This window comes from Cnephaeus nilssonii (assembly GCF_951640355.1).
Source record: "Cnephaeus nilssonii genome assembly, chromosome: 4".
Lineage (NCBI taxonomy): Eukaryota > Metazoa > Chordata > Mammalia > Chiroptera > Vespertilionidae > Cnephaeus > Cnephaeus nilssonii.
The window spans coordinates 80656616-80670592 of NC_137075.1; the positions used below are offsets into that span (position 1 = coordinate 80656616).

Consider the following 13977-nt stretch of genomic DNA (forward strand, 5'->3'; position numbering starts at 1 on the left):
CAAATTTGCCTCATATTTTTAAAACTTTAATAGTCATCACCTTGCAAGGAGCAAGAATGTATATGCCTTTTGAGGAGTCTGACTTTAAGACCCTATATACAAAAATCCCACGTTATAAATACGATTTATAAAGTTCATAGTTTTACTTTGCTCTTCACAATTATTTTTTACAATATGGACTTCCATTGACTAATGAAAATAGTACTTTTTTCTTAACAATTTATAAACACAATAAATTATATCTTTCAAGGTTTAGCATAAATGCAGTTTTATTCATAACTATTTACAGTCCACCTGAAAGTGATTTTTCCCCCAATGGAAGTCCCTACTGTTCCTTAATTTCTTATTTATCACAATTTCAAAACATTCAAATAGTCTATTATTGTAGTTATTGATACATATGATTTCTTATTCTATTGGATTATCATGTCCCATGTTTCCTTGTATATATTAAGTGTTTAATAAATATTTATTAAATGAGCAAAAGTTTACCCTGGTCAGTGAATGAAAAAACTCAAGGCAGAAGAAGAGAAAAACCAGTGAGATTCTCTCCCAGTGGACTAAAGTGGGGGTTACATTTTTAATCTGTATTTTCCCTTCTTTCACTCCCAAATAAGAATTACTTCCTAGTGATCCTCCTTTTAAAAGGACTATATTGTAATCTATATATTGCACATAACAATTGTGTGTGTGTGTGTGTGTGTGAGAGAGAGAGAGAAAGAGAGAGAGAGAGAGACAGAGACAGAGACAGAGACAGAGAGAGAGGAGGGAGTGTCATAAAAGGCAAGGGAGGGGAAAGATAAAAAGAATCACAATATAGAACAAAACAATATGCCTGTGTTCTTGCATAACTGGTAGAGAAATATAAAAAGGAGTGTGCATTAGAAACAAAACTAGAAACACACTAGAAACAAAAACAGATTTTATAAAAAATAGCTACCCTATTAAAGCATCATTAAAACTTCTTTTAGTATGGAGGCCCTTCTGTATGTTCTTTTTTTCCTTTTTATTGACTTATTGGGGTTACATCCTATCTAATAAAGAGGGGATATGCAAATTGACCATCATACGCTGTCACAAAGATGGCTGCACCCGCAGTGCAGGCGGGGTTTCCGTAACACAAGATGGCTACACCCACAGCGGAGGCCGAGTTCCTGTAATGAGCCTTAACGAGCAATCGGCAGGGACCTGAGGCTGCGTGGCACTGGGCCGGGACAGGGGACCTCAGGCTGCACCCCCCACCCGGTGGGGCTTGACAGGGGACTTCAGGTCATGCCCCCTGCCCCGGCACCAGGCCAGGGGACCTCACGCCACGCCCCCTGCCCTGGCGCCAGACTGGGGCACCTCAGGCTGCGCCCCCCGCTTGGCAGGGCTTGATGGGGGACCTCAAGGTGTGCCCCCCCCCCTGGTGCTGGCCCAGGGGACCTCAGGCTGCTCCCCCAGCCCCAGCCCCAGGCCAGGTGACCTGAGGCTGCGACTCCTGCCCAGTGGGGCTTGACAGGGCACCTGAGGCTGCACCCCCCACCAGTTGGGGCCTGACGGGGGCCCTGAGGCTGTGCCCCCTGCTTGGCACCAGGCCGGGGGACCTGAGTGTGTTTTGGGGGACCTGAGGCTGTGCCCCCCCAGCTGGCACCGGACCGGGGGACCTAAGGGTATGCTGAGGGACCTGAGGCTGTGCCCCCCGCCCGGCAGGGCTTGACGGGGGACCTGAGGCTGCGCCCCCCACCCTGCGGGGCTTGACAGGGGCCCTGAGGTTGCACCCCCTGCCTGGCACTGGGCCAGGGGACCTGAGGCTGTGCCCCCCACCCCACCCAGCAGGACTTGACAAGGGTGGGGCCAGCTGGGTCTGGATCTCTCCCAATGGGTGTGGGGCTGGCTGGGTCTGGGTCTCATGTGATTTTTGAGGGGCTGCGGGTGGGCGGGGACTGGACTCTGGGTCCCATGTGCACCCCAGACTGACAGGAGGAAGATTTTCAGATACATTTTACTAATTTTCTTTCATCTCTGACATTTGTATTATAGAGAAAGGCCAAATAGCAATATTAAAATATTTCCTCTAATTAATCCCCTTTTAATGTGCACGAATTTCATGTACCGGGCCACTAGTTGGTTAATAAAATTATATTTTTATTATAGGTTTCAGGTGTATGATTCTATAATATGCTATCTGTATATTGTATTGTGTGTTAACCACCTCAAGTCAAGTCACTCCTTCTATATATTCTTGCTTATGAATGAGACATGCTTTCAAGTTTTTGGCAGACATCAACCAGGGTCAGTGGTAACTGACAAAAACTAGCCCCTTCCCTCTGGTACCCATCACACTGTTGTCTGTGTTCATGAGTTTCAGTTTTACATACCACATACTAGTAGATTGTCAAATTTAAAAAGTGACACCAGTCAACACAACAATAGCCAGATGGTATGAATGAATCAAAATTATACTTTTTTTTTCAGATCTGCCAAAAAACATATATTTTTTGCTGCAAAATATTAGTAATTAGTTTACGTGTGCCATGAGATAAAAAATGTTAAAAATCGCTGGTATAGGTTCTGCTTTGATAGAAAAAGGCTAGCCTGCATGGCACGTTGGAATGTGAAAAATCTCTTCTGAAAGTAACTATTGCATATTCCCTTCTCAGCTTTTCCTTCAGAAACATTTTATAGCCTCGCTGTCTTAGTCTTTGTTTCTAGGGATCTCTTCTTGACAAAACAGATAATATCCTTAGAAAACAGTGATAGATTTGTGATTTGTTGACTGCTTTATTCAAGGCTCATATAAATTGAGAACTAGTTACTTTGCTTCTTGATGTGTGGGAGAGAAGATTTTGTTCCTGAAGGAACCCATTCTTTCTCCTCCCTTTCAGACAAAACAGCTTCAAAAACTTCTCAGGCTAAGGAGTCCTTGTCAAAACAATTTTTATTTAAAGACCCAAGATGCTTAGGGATGTTTAGCAGCATCTCATATGAATTACAGCAGAATTAATATATTAAAATGGAAAAAAGAAATTCTCGAATTAGCTAAGACCATTTTACCTACTGTTAGATAGTATTAAGTGTACATTATCCAGATAAAGCTGGATTCTTTGCTTTATAAAATATACTGCATCAGTCCTGGCTTATATGATTTATGCACTTTCTATTCACCTAAGAGCAAATATAAAAATAGGTAAATGAATCTCCTAATTAAAAAGTGGCATACCACATTCTCAAGACAGTTAATATAGAACATGTCCTGCATTTTATTGTGAAAATTACTAGTAACTATCAAAATTGGTGTGTTTTTTTAAGTCCCATGACTGATATTTTATAATTGTTGAACTCAGATATCCTTTTACTCAGTGGCTTTACTTCCATAGTGATTTTGTTCATGACATCTAGAACTCTGGAGATAGGTATAATTAGTAGGTATATTATAATTTTTCCTTTAAAATGACTTCAATTTCATCAGGGAAGGTAAGCTCAGAATGCTGAATTGCAGCTGAAATAAATGAACTGTTTTACTTCCTTCATAAATATCTCAGTGTACGCAGCTTTGAGTTCAGAGATGATCACACTTGCATTATTCTGCATGATAGAGAAGTGAAAATAGTATTCGTTTAAATGTTACTGCTTAATTTCACGTTTGTTTTGTGGTGTTTCCTGAGTAACTGTTCTTTTTCACTGCCATCTCCCTAAGTGTGCACATAAAATATTCAAATTTGATCTTTAAAGCTCGATTCTTTGCCTTATAAAATATACTGGATCAGTCCTGGCTTATATGAGTTATGTACTTGTCATCTCTGAAGAGAAGTTGCTCTGTATAGCTTATCTTCACCTTGATTTCTCTTCCTCCCTTACAGAATCCCAAGGACTGCAGCAAAGCCAAGAAGCTAGTGTGCAATATCAACAAAGGCTGTGGCTATGGCTGTCAACTCCATCATGTGGTCTACTGCTTCATGATTGCATATGGCACCGAGCGAACACTGATCTTGGAGTCTCAGAATTGGCGTTATGCTACTGGTGGGTGGGAAACAGTGTTTAGACCTGTAAGTGAGACCTGCACAGACCGATATGGCATCTCCACAGGACACTGGTCAGGTAAGAAGCCTGTGTGCAGCATGTCAGATTCTCTGGGTTGAACTGCCACATAACCAGATCATCAGATTTCTTTGTACAACTTCATGGCTCATAGTCATCTTTTTCTCTGGATCCATGAATGCTGTACATTATCCAGATAAAATCTAGAACAATATTTTATTTTAAAAGTGTTTCATGATCTATTTCATTTTTCATGTTTATTTCATCTGGATTTAGCAAAATCACTAAGCTTATTCAAGGAATGCAATTTACTCTTTTGATGATGATGATGATGATGATGATGATGATGATGATGATGATGGTGGTGGTGGTGATATACCTTTCACTTTTCAGAGTGATTCCACACTATTGACTTCAGTTAATTCTTATCATTATCTTGTAAGTAACATTAACCTGAGGTCTTAAAACTTCAGCATGCCTGAGACTCACCTGGAAGGCTTGTTAAAACAGTAGGTCTGGATGGGGCCTGAGAATTTGCATTTCTGACAAAGTTGCCAGACCCAGGGACTAAACTTTGTGAACCAGTGAGGCACCTTTATCTCTGTTTTACAGTTGAAGACAGTGAGGCCTAATTTGATTATGCAATTTTACATTTTATTCAGGAAACATTTGATAACAAATAGTGTGATTAAGGTACTATATTAGGCATTATAAGAGATATAAAGATCAATAAGAAATTTCTCTCCTAAGTTCTAGAGGGAATAGAATATATAGTTTCTAATTGCAAGTCTATTTCTACAATGGTGATCTTTAAACAAGGTCTCAAATTGGGCTACCTTTGTTAAAAATACTGCCTTTATCATTTTGTAATTTTGAGCAAATTACTTAATCTAGACCTTAGTTTCCTCATCAGTAAAATGAAAAGTAATAATTTACTTACCTCTTTGAGTTGTTGTAGGAGTAAATGAAATAATACATGTGATATACTTAACACAGCACCTGATATATGAGCTCTGGTAATTGTTAGCTATCATTAATAGCCTTTATTCATTGAACAAATACACATTGAGTGCCTACAGTGTGGAAAATACTGAACTAAGTTATTAGGTGAAATGCTGAGAAAGACAATAGACTCTCTGCACTCACATTTTGTGGGAAGTCAAACTTTTCAAAAGGCTGAGAGATTTCAGTTAATATAATTTCTCACTGAGCTGACCATCTTTTTTCACAAGTTAAAACACTAGATGTGGAATAAGGAGCCATGTCATTGGCAAAATGATAACTTTAGTTCCTTTGTTTCTTTTTGCCTCCTTTGGAAAATATCAGATAACTAGTAGCCCTGAGCACAAATCTGTGCTCCAGTAGCTCTATGTAGGGCCTGGCCACTCCACACCCGCTGCCCAGAGGCTCTCTGCGGCCCTGCGGCCCAGAGGCCCATCCGCGGCTGGGCGTGGAACACTTGCCTTGTCGCCGTGGCGACAAAGCAAGCATTCTGTCAGGCCGCTCACGCTGCCAGCTCTCAGTGGCCGCCCCCGCGGGACTGGGAGACTCCGGCGGGGCTGAGAGGACTGGGCGCTGCCATCTTGTGTCTGTGGGCACCGCCATCTTTGTGATGGGGTGACGGTTAATTTGCATATTACCCTTTTATTAGATAGGATACTTGACACTTCACAGAAGTGATCAGAAAAGCTAATTGGATAATTTCTATAAAGTGCTTTAAAAGGTTCTATATGGATTTAAAGTATTATCTTGTGATGTGAGTTTTGTCTTCATTAGGATGATTTAACCCTTTGCACTCGCTTTTTTCTCCATTCCTTTATTCTAATGCTAACCGTGTCGAGTCACACTCGACATCCGAGTGCAAAAGGTTAAGAGCCTATTCTATTATCAAAAGGTGAAAAGTTGGCCTCACTAGACTTATCAAATTTAGTGTATAACTAGGCCTTGCCTGTATGCTACAACTAGTTATTTGGTTTGTTTGATCTTTAACCCTTTGCACTTGCTTGCTTTTTTCTTCTACTCGGGATTTAATGCTAACCGTGTCGAGTCACACTCGACATCTGAGTACAAAAGGTTAATCCCTACATATTTTTTGTATGTACAGGATATAAAAATTAAAATGACTTGAATTTAAAACATTCAGAATTTCTAATGTTACAATTAAATAGGTTCTAGAAATCATCCTTTATTTATGTGGAATCTAAGACTAATAGATAGTAAGTTACTTATACAACTTATAAATAACAGAACTCTGGTTAGTACTCTTGCTTGTACCTACCTCCAGTCTAAGTCCTTCCCAATATACATATGCCAGGCACCTTACCTAGCAGAATAATGATCAGAAACATAGAAACTCCTAAATGTTTTGGAACTAAATAAAATGACTAATTGTAATATCTCTACTCTCTTACTTCCCCTATCCTGTAACTTTTTCCAAACCTTCCATATAATTTCCAGTACTGAAAAGTTGTCAGTGGTATTTTACTCTGTCATTTGCAGTTCTTGATAAAAGAAGTTATTTTATCATGGTAGCACAGGATTATAAGTTTATTAAATAGATCTTTCCTTTATTACTATAAGTATTGTATAAAATCATATATTTTTCTTCATGCCAGTCAATTAAACTGCCTTTTGGACACATTTAATTAAACTAGTGATTATTTTCAATATGCTTGCAGAACTGATCATAACTAAAATAATTTAGATGATAATCTTGAATCTAAAAGAAGGAAGAGATTTATGTTTGAGCATAGCAAAGTATGGTTGCCATCCACTTCTGTTTCTGTTTATATACATTATCTATGTATACACCTTTTGGAAAAACTAGCCCATTTCTAGATTTAGAGAAAGAGAATGAAATTTAATAAGGTCTTTGACATTAATTCTTTAGTTAACCATACATCAATTGTATCTGTTATTGTTCTGACTTGTACAAAGAATCTTGGGATATTTCCCCTGGCACAACTGTCACGAAATTATTATTGTTCATACGTACTTGACATGATGTGCCTGCAGGTGGAATTTAGTGTTCAATTTCTGTTCAAATCTGTCACCAGTACAGGAATTAGTATGCACATCTGATTATTTTAGTAGCTAAATCATACCTTGAAGGTGGAGTTCTGTTTTTCTTCTTCATTATTTTATATTTGTATATGAAACCATATCCTATATAGTAATTTGGTTAAGTGAAGCAAAATATTAAAAATTATGTTTCCCATTAAAAATTATCATAATCTTTCCCATTATCTATTGATGTTTATTCTAACGTTGCTGATAAATTAGTCAATTTAATTTCTTATATCAAAAATGTTTCCTAAACCTAAACTAACTATATATAACAGGTGTGATTCTTCCTAATAGATTACTTACGATAATTCAGAATGGGAATCTTGGTATTTAATGGTTTGAAGTATCTTCCAGCAGTTACCAATTTGTTTAAAGTATATTGACTGTTGTAGGCTATGTATGAGGACCAGCTTCCGAAATGCTTTTATAGTGGATAAAAACACTCTTGAATAGATGATTTGGCAATAGAGAACCTCAACCATTTAAACTTAATTTTCTACTGTTGCTTTGCTTTCTTTTTTAATTCTAAAATTTGAACATTTACTTAGATTAGAAATTAAACCACTTTGGCTATTTTGTATTTCCTTCTCATCTTTTCCCACTGTCTTAATAAATATCTAATACATTGAACTGAATTACTTAGTTTGATAGTTCTAATTGAAAAACTTTCTTTTAAATGAAAATAATGAATAGTAAGAAACAGTGTTTGTAGATATGATAAAATCTAATGCCCTCGAAGTGTCTGATTTAAGTACCTGTTTAGGTAGATTGCCATTTGCTATAGTATTTAGTTATCTAAACTGGACGGTTACTTTTTCTCCATACCTCATTTTAAAAAGCTTTTGCTCAAAGAGTTTTATTTGGAATCTTTATATGGAGGAAGCCTTAAAATAATAATTTTAGAAAAGAACTTGCTATGTGCCAGGCACCATGCTGGGCTGCATAAAGAAGAGAGGCACAGTCCCTGTCCTGTCAGGAGCAGGCTATGGGGGAAGGCAGGCAGCTGAATGAACAATTAACATATATTGAGATATAGGTAAATTGATAGTACTCTATCAATAAATTTAGTTAAATCCATCCCCTCACATTGTTACACATTTTTTCTTACAATGAGAATTTTTAAAATTTGCTCTTAGCAACTTTAAATTTATAATACAGTATTGTTAACTATAGTCACCATGCTGTACATTACATCCCCAGAACTTATCTTTTAATTGGAAGTTTGTATCTTTAAACCACCTTTTCCCTTTTCCTGAATCCCTGCACCTCCCTGCCTCTGGCAACCACTAAACTATTCTCTGTGTCTATGAAATTATTATTACTTTTTAACTTCCACATATAAGTGAAATCATACAGTATTAGTCTTTCTGTTCTGACTTATTTCACTTAGAATAATGCCCTCAAGGTCTGTCTATGTTGTCACAAATGGCAGGATTTTCTTTCTTTTTCATGGCTGAATAATATTGCAAGATAGATGCGTGGACGGATGCATGGATAGATAGATAGATAGATAGATAGATAGATAGATAGATAGATAGATAGATAGATAGATAGATAGATAGATAATGTGGCTTAGAATCTATAGACATAATATGCTAGTTAGGATAGGCTATGGATATGCTTCTATGTAGTATTTTTACAGTAATATTTTCAACCTTTGGTGATTAATTAATAGAAACTTGAAATAAGTGCATGTAATATTTTAGATTCCTTATGCTGATGAAACATCTTGATTTCTCTGTTAGGTAATGTGAGAGAAGGGAAAAGTACACTGGACTTTCCATATTTAATCTCAGTTCTATTGTTTTTAGCTTTTAAAACTTCAGTAATTATAGTTTTTGAACCCCAATTTAGCTCTGAAAAAATAAAAAACTCATGATACTCAATACCTACCTCCCTATCCACTTTTATAGGGCTCTAATCACAAGGGAAAAATGATTAACAGATATATAAGGTATTAAGATGATTTTCACATACAGTTTATGTTCTTTATCTGTGTTCAGTAAAACACTTTAAGAAGCACTGTTCTATTGAATTTTTAGCTGTTTATTTTACGTTGAGGGAGCCTCCAGATGGCAACAGGGCCTGGGTTATTTACACAATGCCAACCACTTGACCACAGCACAATAAATGCAATAAAAGAATCACATAAAACCCACCTTTCCTGTATTCCAGTCTAAATCTCCAACGATTACTCTGTAAGCTATGTCAGGCACTTTTACTAAGTTGTAGATTTTTTGCCTGCCCTGTGTAGCTCAGTGGTTGAGCATTGACCCATGAACCAGGAGGTCATATTTCAATTCCCCATCAGGGCACATGCCTACTTTTGAGCTCAATCCCCCAGTAGGGGTCATGTAGGAGGAAGCCAATTGATGATTCTCATCATTGATATTTCTATCTATCTCTCCCTCTCTCTCCCTCTCTCTGATTTCAATAAAAACATTTTTAAAAAATTGTAGCTTTTTAAAAAAATCTCTTAAGATTGAATATTTTTAGCAATATATTCTTCCCTTTTTGCACAAAGTTCTGGTAGAACCAGTTTAAAGATAAAAAGAGGTATGATTTAGGAAATAGGAATATGTAATTAGCATCCAAGTCATTATGGAGTAGAAACAATTTCATTTGAAAAGTTTTCTAAATCCTTTCAGAACCTATTTAAAGTTGCTGCCTTCTATATATATAAAAGCCTAAGTGACCGTTCGACCAGTCACTATGACGCACACTGACCACCAGGGGGCAGATGCTCAATGCAGGAGCTGCTCCCTGGTGGTCAGTGCACTCCCACAGCCAACCTCCTGCGGCCAGCCAACCTCCCATGGCCCCAACCCCAACTCCAGCCGGCCGGCCTTGATTGGGACTGGGCGAGATGGCCCTGATCGCCCCAATCACCAGCCAGGCTGAGGAACCCCATTCGTGCACGAATTCGTGTACTGGGCCTCTGGTATAATATAATTCAGGTGCTCTTATTTCCTGTGGGATGTCTGGGCCTCAAGCTTTAATACGTGCCTCAGAAATTATCAGTGTTTTTGTAAATACTGATACACCTTTTATGTTACAAGTGGGTTTCTTAAAGAGTTGCTACACATTGAGTTATTAAATATCAAGTCATGTTTTAAACATTCTAGTGGTGCTATATAAATGATTCCCAAAGGAAATTCTTTCATAAAGAATATTTTTTCTAATATAGGCTAGCAGTCTCCTGATTCATCACTAGTTTCCTCCTTCCCTTCTTTAAATGTTTTAGATTTTTCTGTTTTCCTGAGACACACCTATGTAAGTCTTTGAGGCTCAGTCACATTTGACTTTTGATTCAAACAAAGTATATAAAAATAAGAATGCAGTCATTCAGTAGCATTTTGATAAGTCTTATTGTTTACAACACATAGATCACATTCAAGAATGTTTAGAATGATTCTACAAATAAGATAATTTTATAATATTCTAAATCACCCTGTATGTTATTACTACTTTAGTTTTATGGGAACAGAGCAAAATAACAAAAGCATAATTGGGTCATGGGATTTCAGCCAGGCTTCTTTTGAGAAACTTTACAACCAACATTAATGAAACTTGGAAATACCTGATGGCTTTTTTTGTGAAATTCATTCAGAATTGTAAAATGAAAAGAGGTAAATTATGATAGAGGAACAAGCTGAAGATAACCATTTCCTTTGCTCATCCTCCCACGGAGAGACAGCTTTAGCTCCCCAGCTTCCTCAGCCCACAGGAGGGTCATTCCCCCTTCTCTTAGGTGTTATTTAGATTGCTTAAGAAATCCCAGCGTCTAGACTGATAAGGCACCAGAAATATGCTTCTGTCAAGGGCACTTGTCCATTTCCCTAGTTTGAGGGACTGGATTCCTTCTTAACTTGAGCCATCACTGACCCCTGTGAGAGAAACCTCCTGACAAGCAGTTAGTCTTCAGTTAGTTCTTTAGCTCTCCAAGGTGATAGGATGATGATTTGGGGAGGGAAGGAGGGAGGGAGGGAGGGAGGGAAGAAGGGAGGGAGAGAGGGAGGGAGGGAGGGAGGGAGGGAGGGAGGGAGGGAGGGAGGGAGGGAGGGAGGGAGGGAGGGAGGGACTTGGAATAAAACATGCTGTCTTGGAGCTTTAATATGTATGTACTACTAAAAGAAACAAGAATAAATTCCCGTGAAGGTTCTACTCCATGGGAGCTGTCAAAATTAATGCTTATGAATCTGAACATACTCAAGACATGTTAATTTCCAAGTAACTTGCTTAAAAGTGGAGAATGGACTTCAATGAAGACATTTTTTCAAAATACTGATAATGGCATTTGAGCAAATCTTAAGGACCTGAATATTAGAAATACATGAAAGTGCAGAAGGCCTTGGACCATGCCTCTGGTACCTGTCTATTGACTGGATGGAACTACATGTGCCAGGCCAAAAGAGATTGTACTTAGGTAAGCGACCCAAAATACGTATAGTGTTGGAGCACTATGGTTTGCTCCTCTCCTCTCTAGTTTTTGGCTAAGTATTAAATTTGAAACTATTTTTTTTCTGGGAGAATATAGTATGTCTAGGTTGTGCCTAGGAATAAACCAGCCTAGAACGGGATTTTAAGGCATGGTGGAAAGAGCAGATAAAAGAGTAAATCACCAGTATTTTCCTTTTTCTGCTGTCACTGCCCATCTTGCTGTGTCCACTGAAATTGTACAATAGGATAGCAATTGGGGGATAGGCTGGATTAGTAGCTGCTTCTGCTGTACCTCTGGCCAATTTTGATCCATGCAGTTCAGAATATCCAATAATAGGATTGGCAAAAGTATACATTGTACTCAGTGTCCCCTTTTTCTAGATTATGGCCCATAGCAACCATGGGGCCACTACATTTGAGATTTTAGAATGTATAGGGCAATCCATCTGCATCCTTTGGAAATGTCTAGTCATTAGTACCTGGATTGAGTTCAGAGGGTTAGATAGCCTTTTTTTTTTTTTCAATTTTTTTATTAAGGTATTATATGTGTACATATCTTACCATTGCCCCCCCCACCCCACTCCCATATATGCCCTCGCCCCCCAGAGTTTTGCATCCATTGGTTATGCTTATATGCATGCATACAAGTCCTTTGATTGATCTCTTATCTCCCCCACCTCTCCCTAACCTTCCCCCTGTAATTTGACAGTCTGTTTGATGCTTTACTGTCTCTGTATCTATCTTTTTGTTCAAGTTTATAATGTTCTTTATTATCCATAAATGAGTGAGATCATGTGGTATTTTTCTTTCATTGACTGACTTATTTCACTTAACATAATGTTCTCCAATTCCATCCAGGTTGCTTTTTAAGAATATGGTACCAGCCCTGACCGGTTTGGCAAGGGTCCCAGGTTTGACTCCGGTCAAGGGCATGTACCTTGGTTGCGGGCACATACCCAGTGGGGAGTGTGCAGAAGGCAGTTGATCGATGTTTCTCTCTCATCGATGTTTCTGACTCTCTATTCCTCTCCCTTCCTCTCTGTAAAAAAAGTCAATAAAACATATTTAAAAAAAAAAAGAATATGGTACCAACTTATTAAATATGTTAATATTTAATCACCCTGTAGGTTAATAAGTGGATATTTCATTCATTCACCTGTTATTTTTTTTTTTTCAAAATTGATTTCAGAGAGAAAGGGAGAGGGAAAGAGATAGAAACATCTATGATAAGAGAGAATCATTGATTGGCTGCCTCCTTCACCTCTACTGGGGATTGAGCCTGCAACCTTGGCATGTGCCCTGACTGGGAATCAAACCGTGACCTGGTTCATAGGTCGATGCTCAACCTCTAAGCCACACTGTCCAGGCTCACCTATTGTATTTTATTGTATATTTGTGGCATGATTTATATATTCCTTCACTGATGGACATTTAAATTATTTCAAGTTCTTACCATTATAAACAGTGATGAAATGAATATTTTTGTGCATGTCTTCCTGCGCATGTGTTGTTTCTCTAAGGCAGTGCTTATGAAACTTTTTCACATCATACCATATAATAAAAGATATTTTTACTGCCCATAATTACCTGGGAGGTGGTAATGTATAGTAAAGCCACAAAGATCTCTCCGGCAGTGTGTTTCAGGTAAAATCTTAGGCTCTCGTAAAGGGGCTGCCAAACTGTGGTCCTCAGTGAAACTCAGCCTGCCGCCTATTTTTATACTAAATGCAGTTTTATTGGACCACAGCCATGTCCCTTTGTTAGCTTATTGTCTATGCTGCTTTCATGTGACAATGGCAGAGTTGAATAGTTGCAACATAGGCCATATAGCCCTCAAAACCTAAAATATTTACTATATGGCTTTTTACAAAACAAGTTTGCTGATGCCTACTCTAAAATAATAATTATTGAACAAATACATAGTTTCAACCATTGTAAATTTGTGAATAGTATTCTTTAAAATTTGCTTGCCTCAAATTAATAAGCTCCTAATCTAAACAGGAAATTAACACAATCATTTAAAAATTCTCCCTTATAAGACAAAATGTGGTTAGTGATGTTATAGAGATTTAAACAAGAGCCCCAAGGGGTTGGGAGGTACAGTCAGTCCAGCCAGAAAAATTAGAAGAAATGGCACTTGAACCTGTCTTGAAAATGTTGTAAAATGACCAGAAATCTTAGGTATAGAATTCTGCACACTCAGAGTACTTGGCGGATGATAATAAAAATGCTTATGTGCCTGTCGTATCTTATGTAGAATAGTGCCCAAGTGTCACAACTCCTAGGCATTATTTTTCCTTCTGCCTCTGATTTCCTAAATTATGTGGGAGAAAGTATTAAACCATCTGCTTCTCAGTTATCCCTTAGTAGAATGTGACTAGAAAAAACAGTCTGATAGACTTACATTTCTCAAGGGACTCCAAAACAGATCTGATAGAGGGTGCTTAGGTA

The 13977-nt window shown here is 38.1% G+C and overlaps 1 protein-coding gene across 5 annotated transcripts in view; it reads left to right on the forward strand.

Moving 5' to 3' along the window:
* The window catches only part of FUT8 (fucosyltransferase 8), a 216763-nt gene that overhangs the window by 160806 nt on the left and 41980 nt on the right, over positions 1-13977 (forward strand). For all 5 annotated transcript variants that reach the window (XM_079767553.1, XM_079767554.1, XM_079767552.1 and 2 more), the window contains one exon: positions 3843-4080. In XM_079767553.1, the coding sequence (XP_079623679.1) occupies positions 3843-4080 (238 nt within the window). The remainder of the gene's footprint in view (positions 1-3842; positions 4081-13977) is intronic.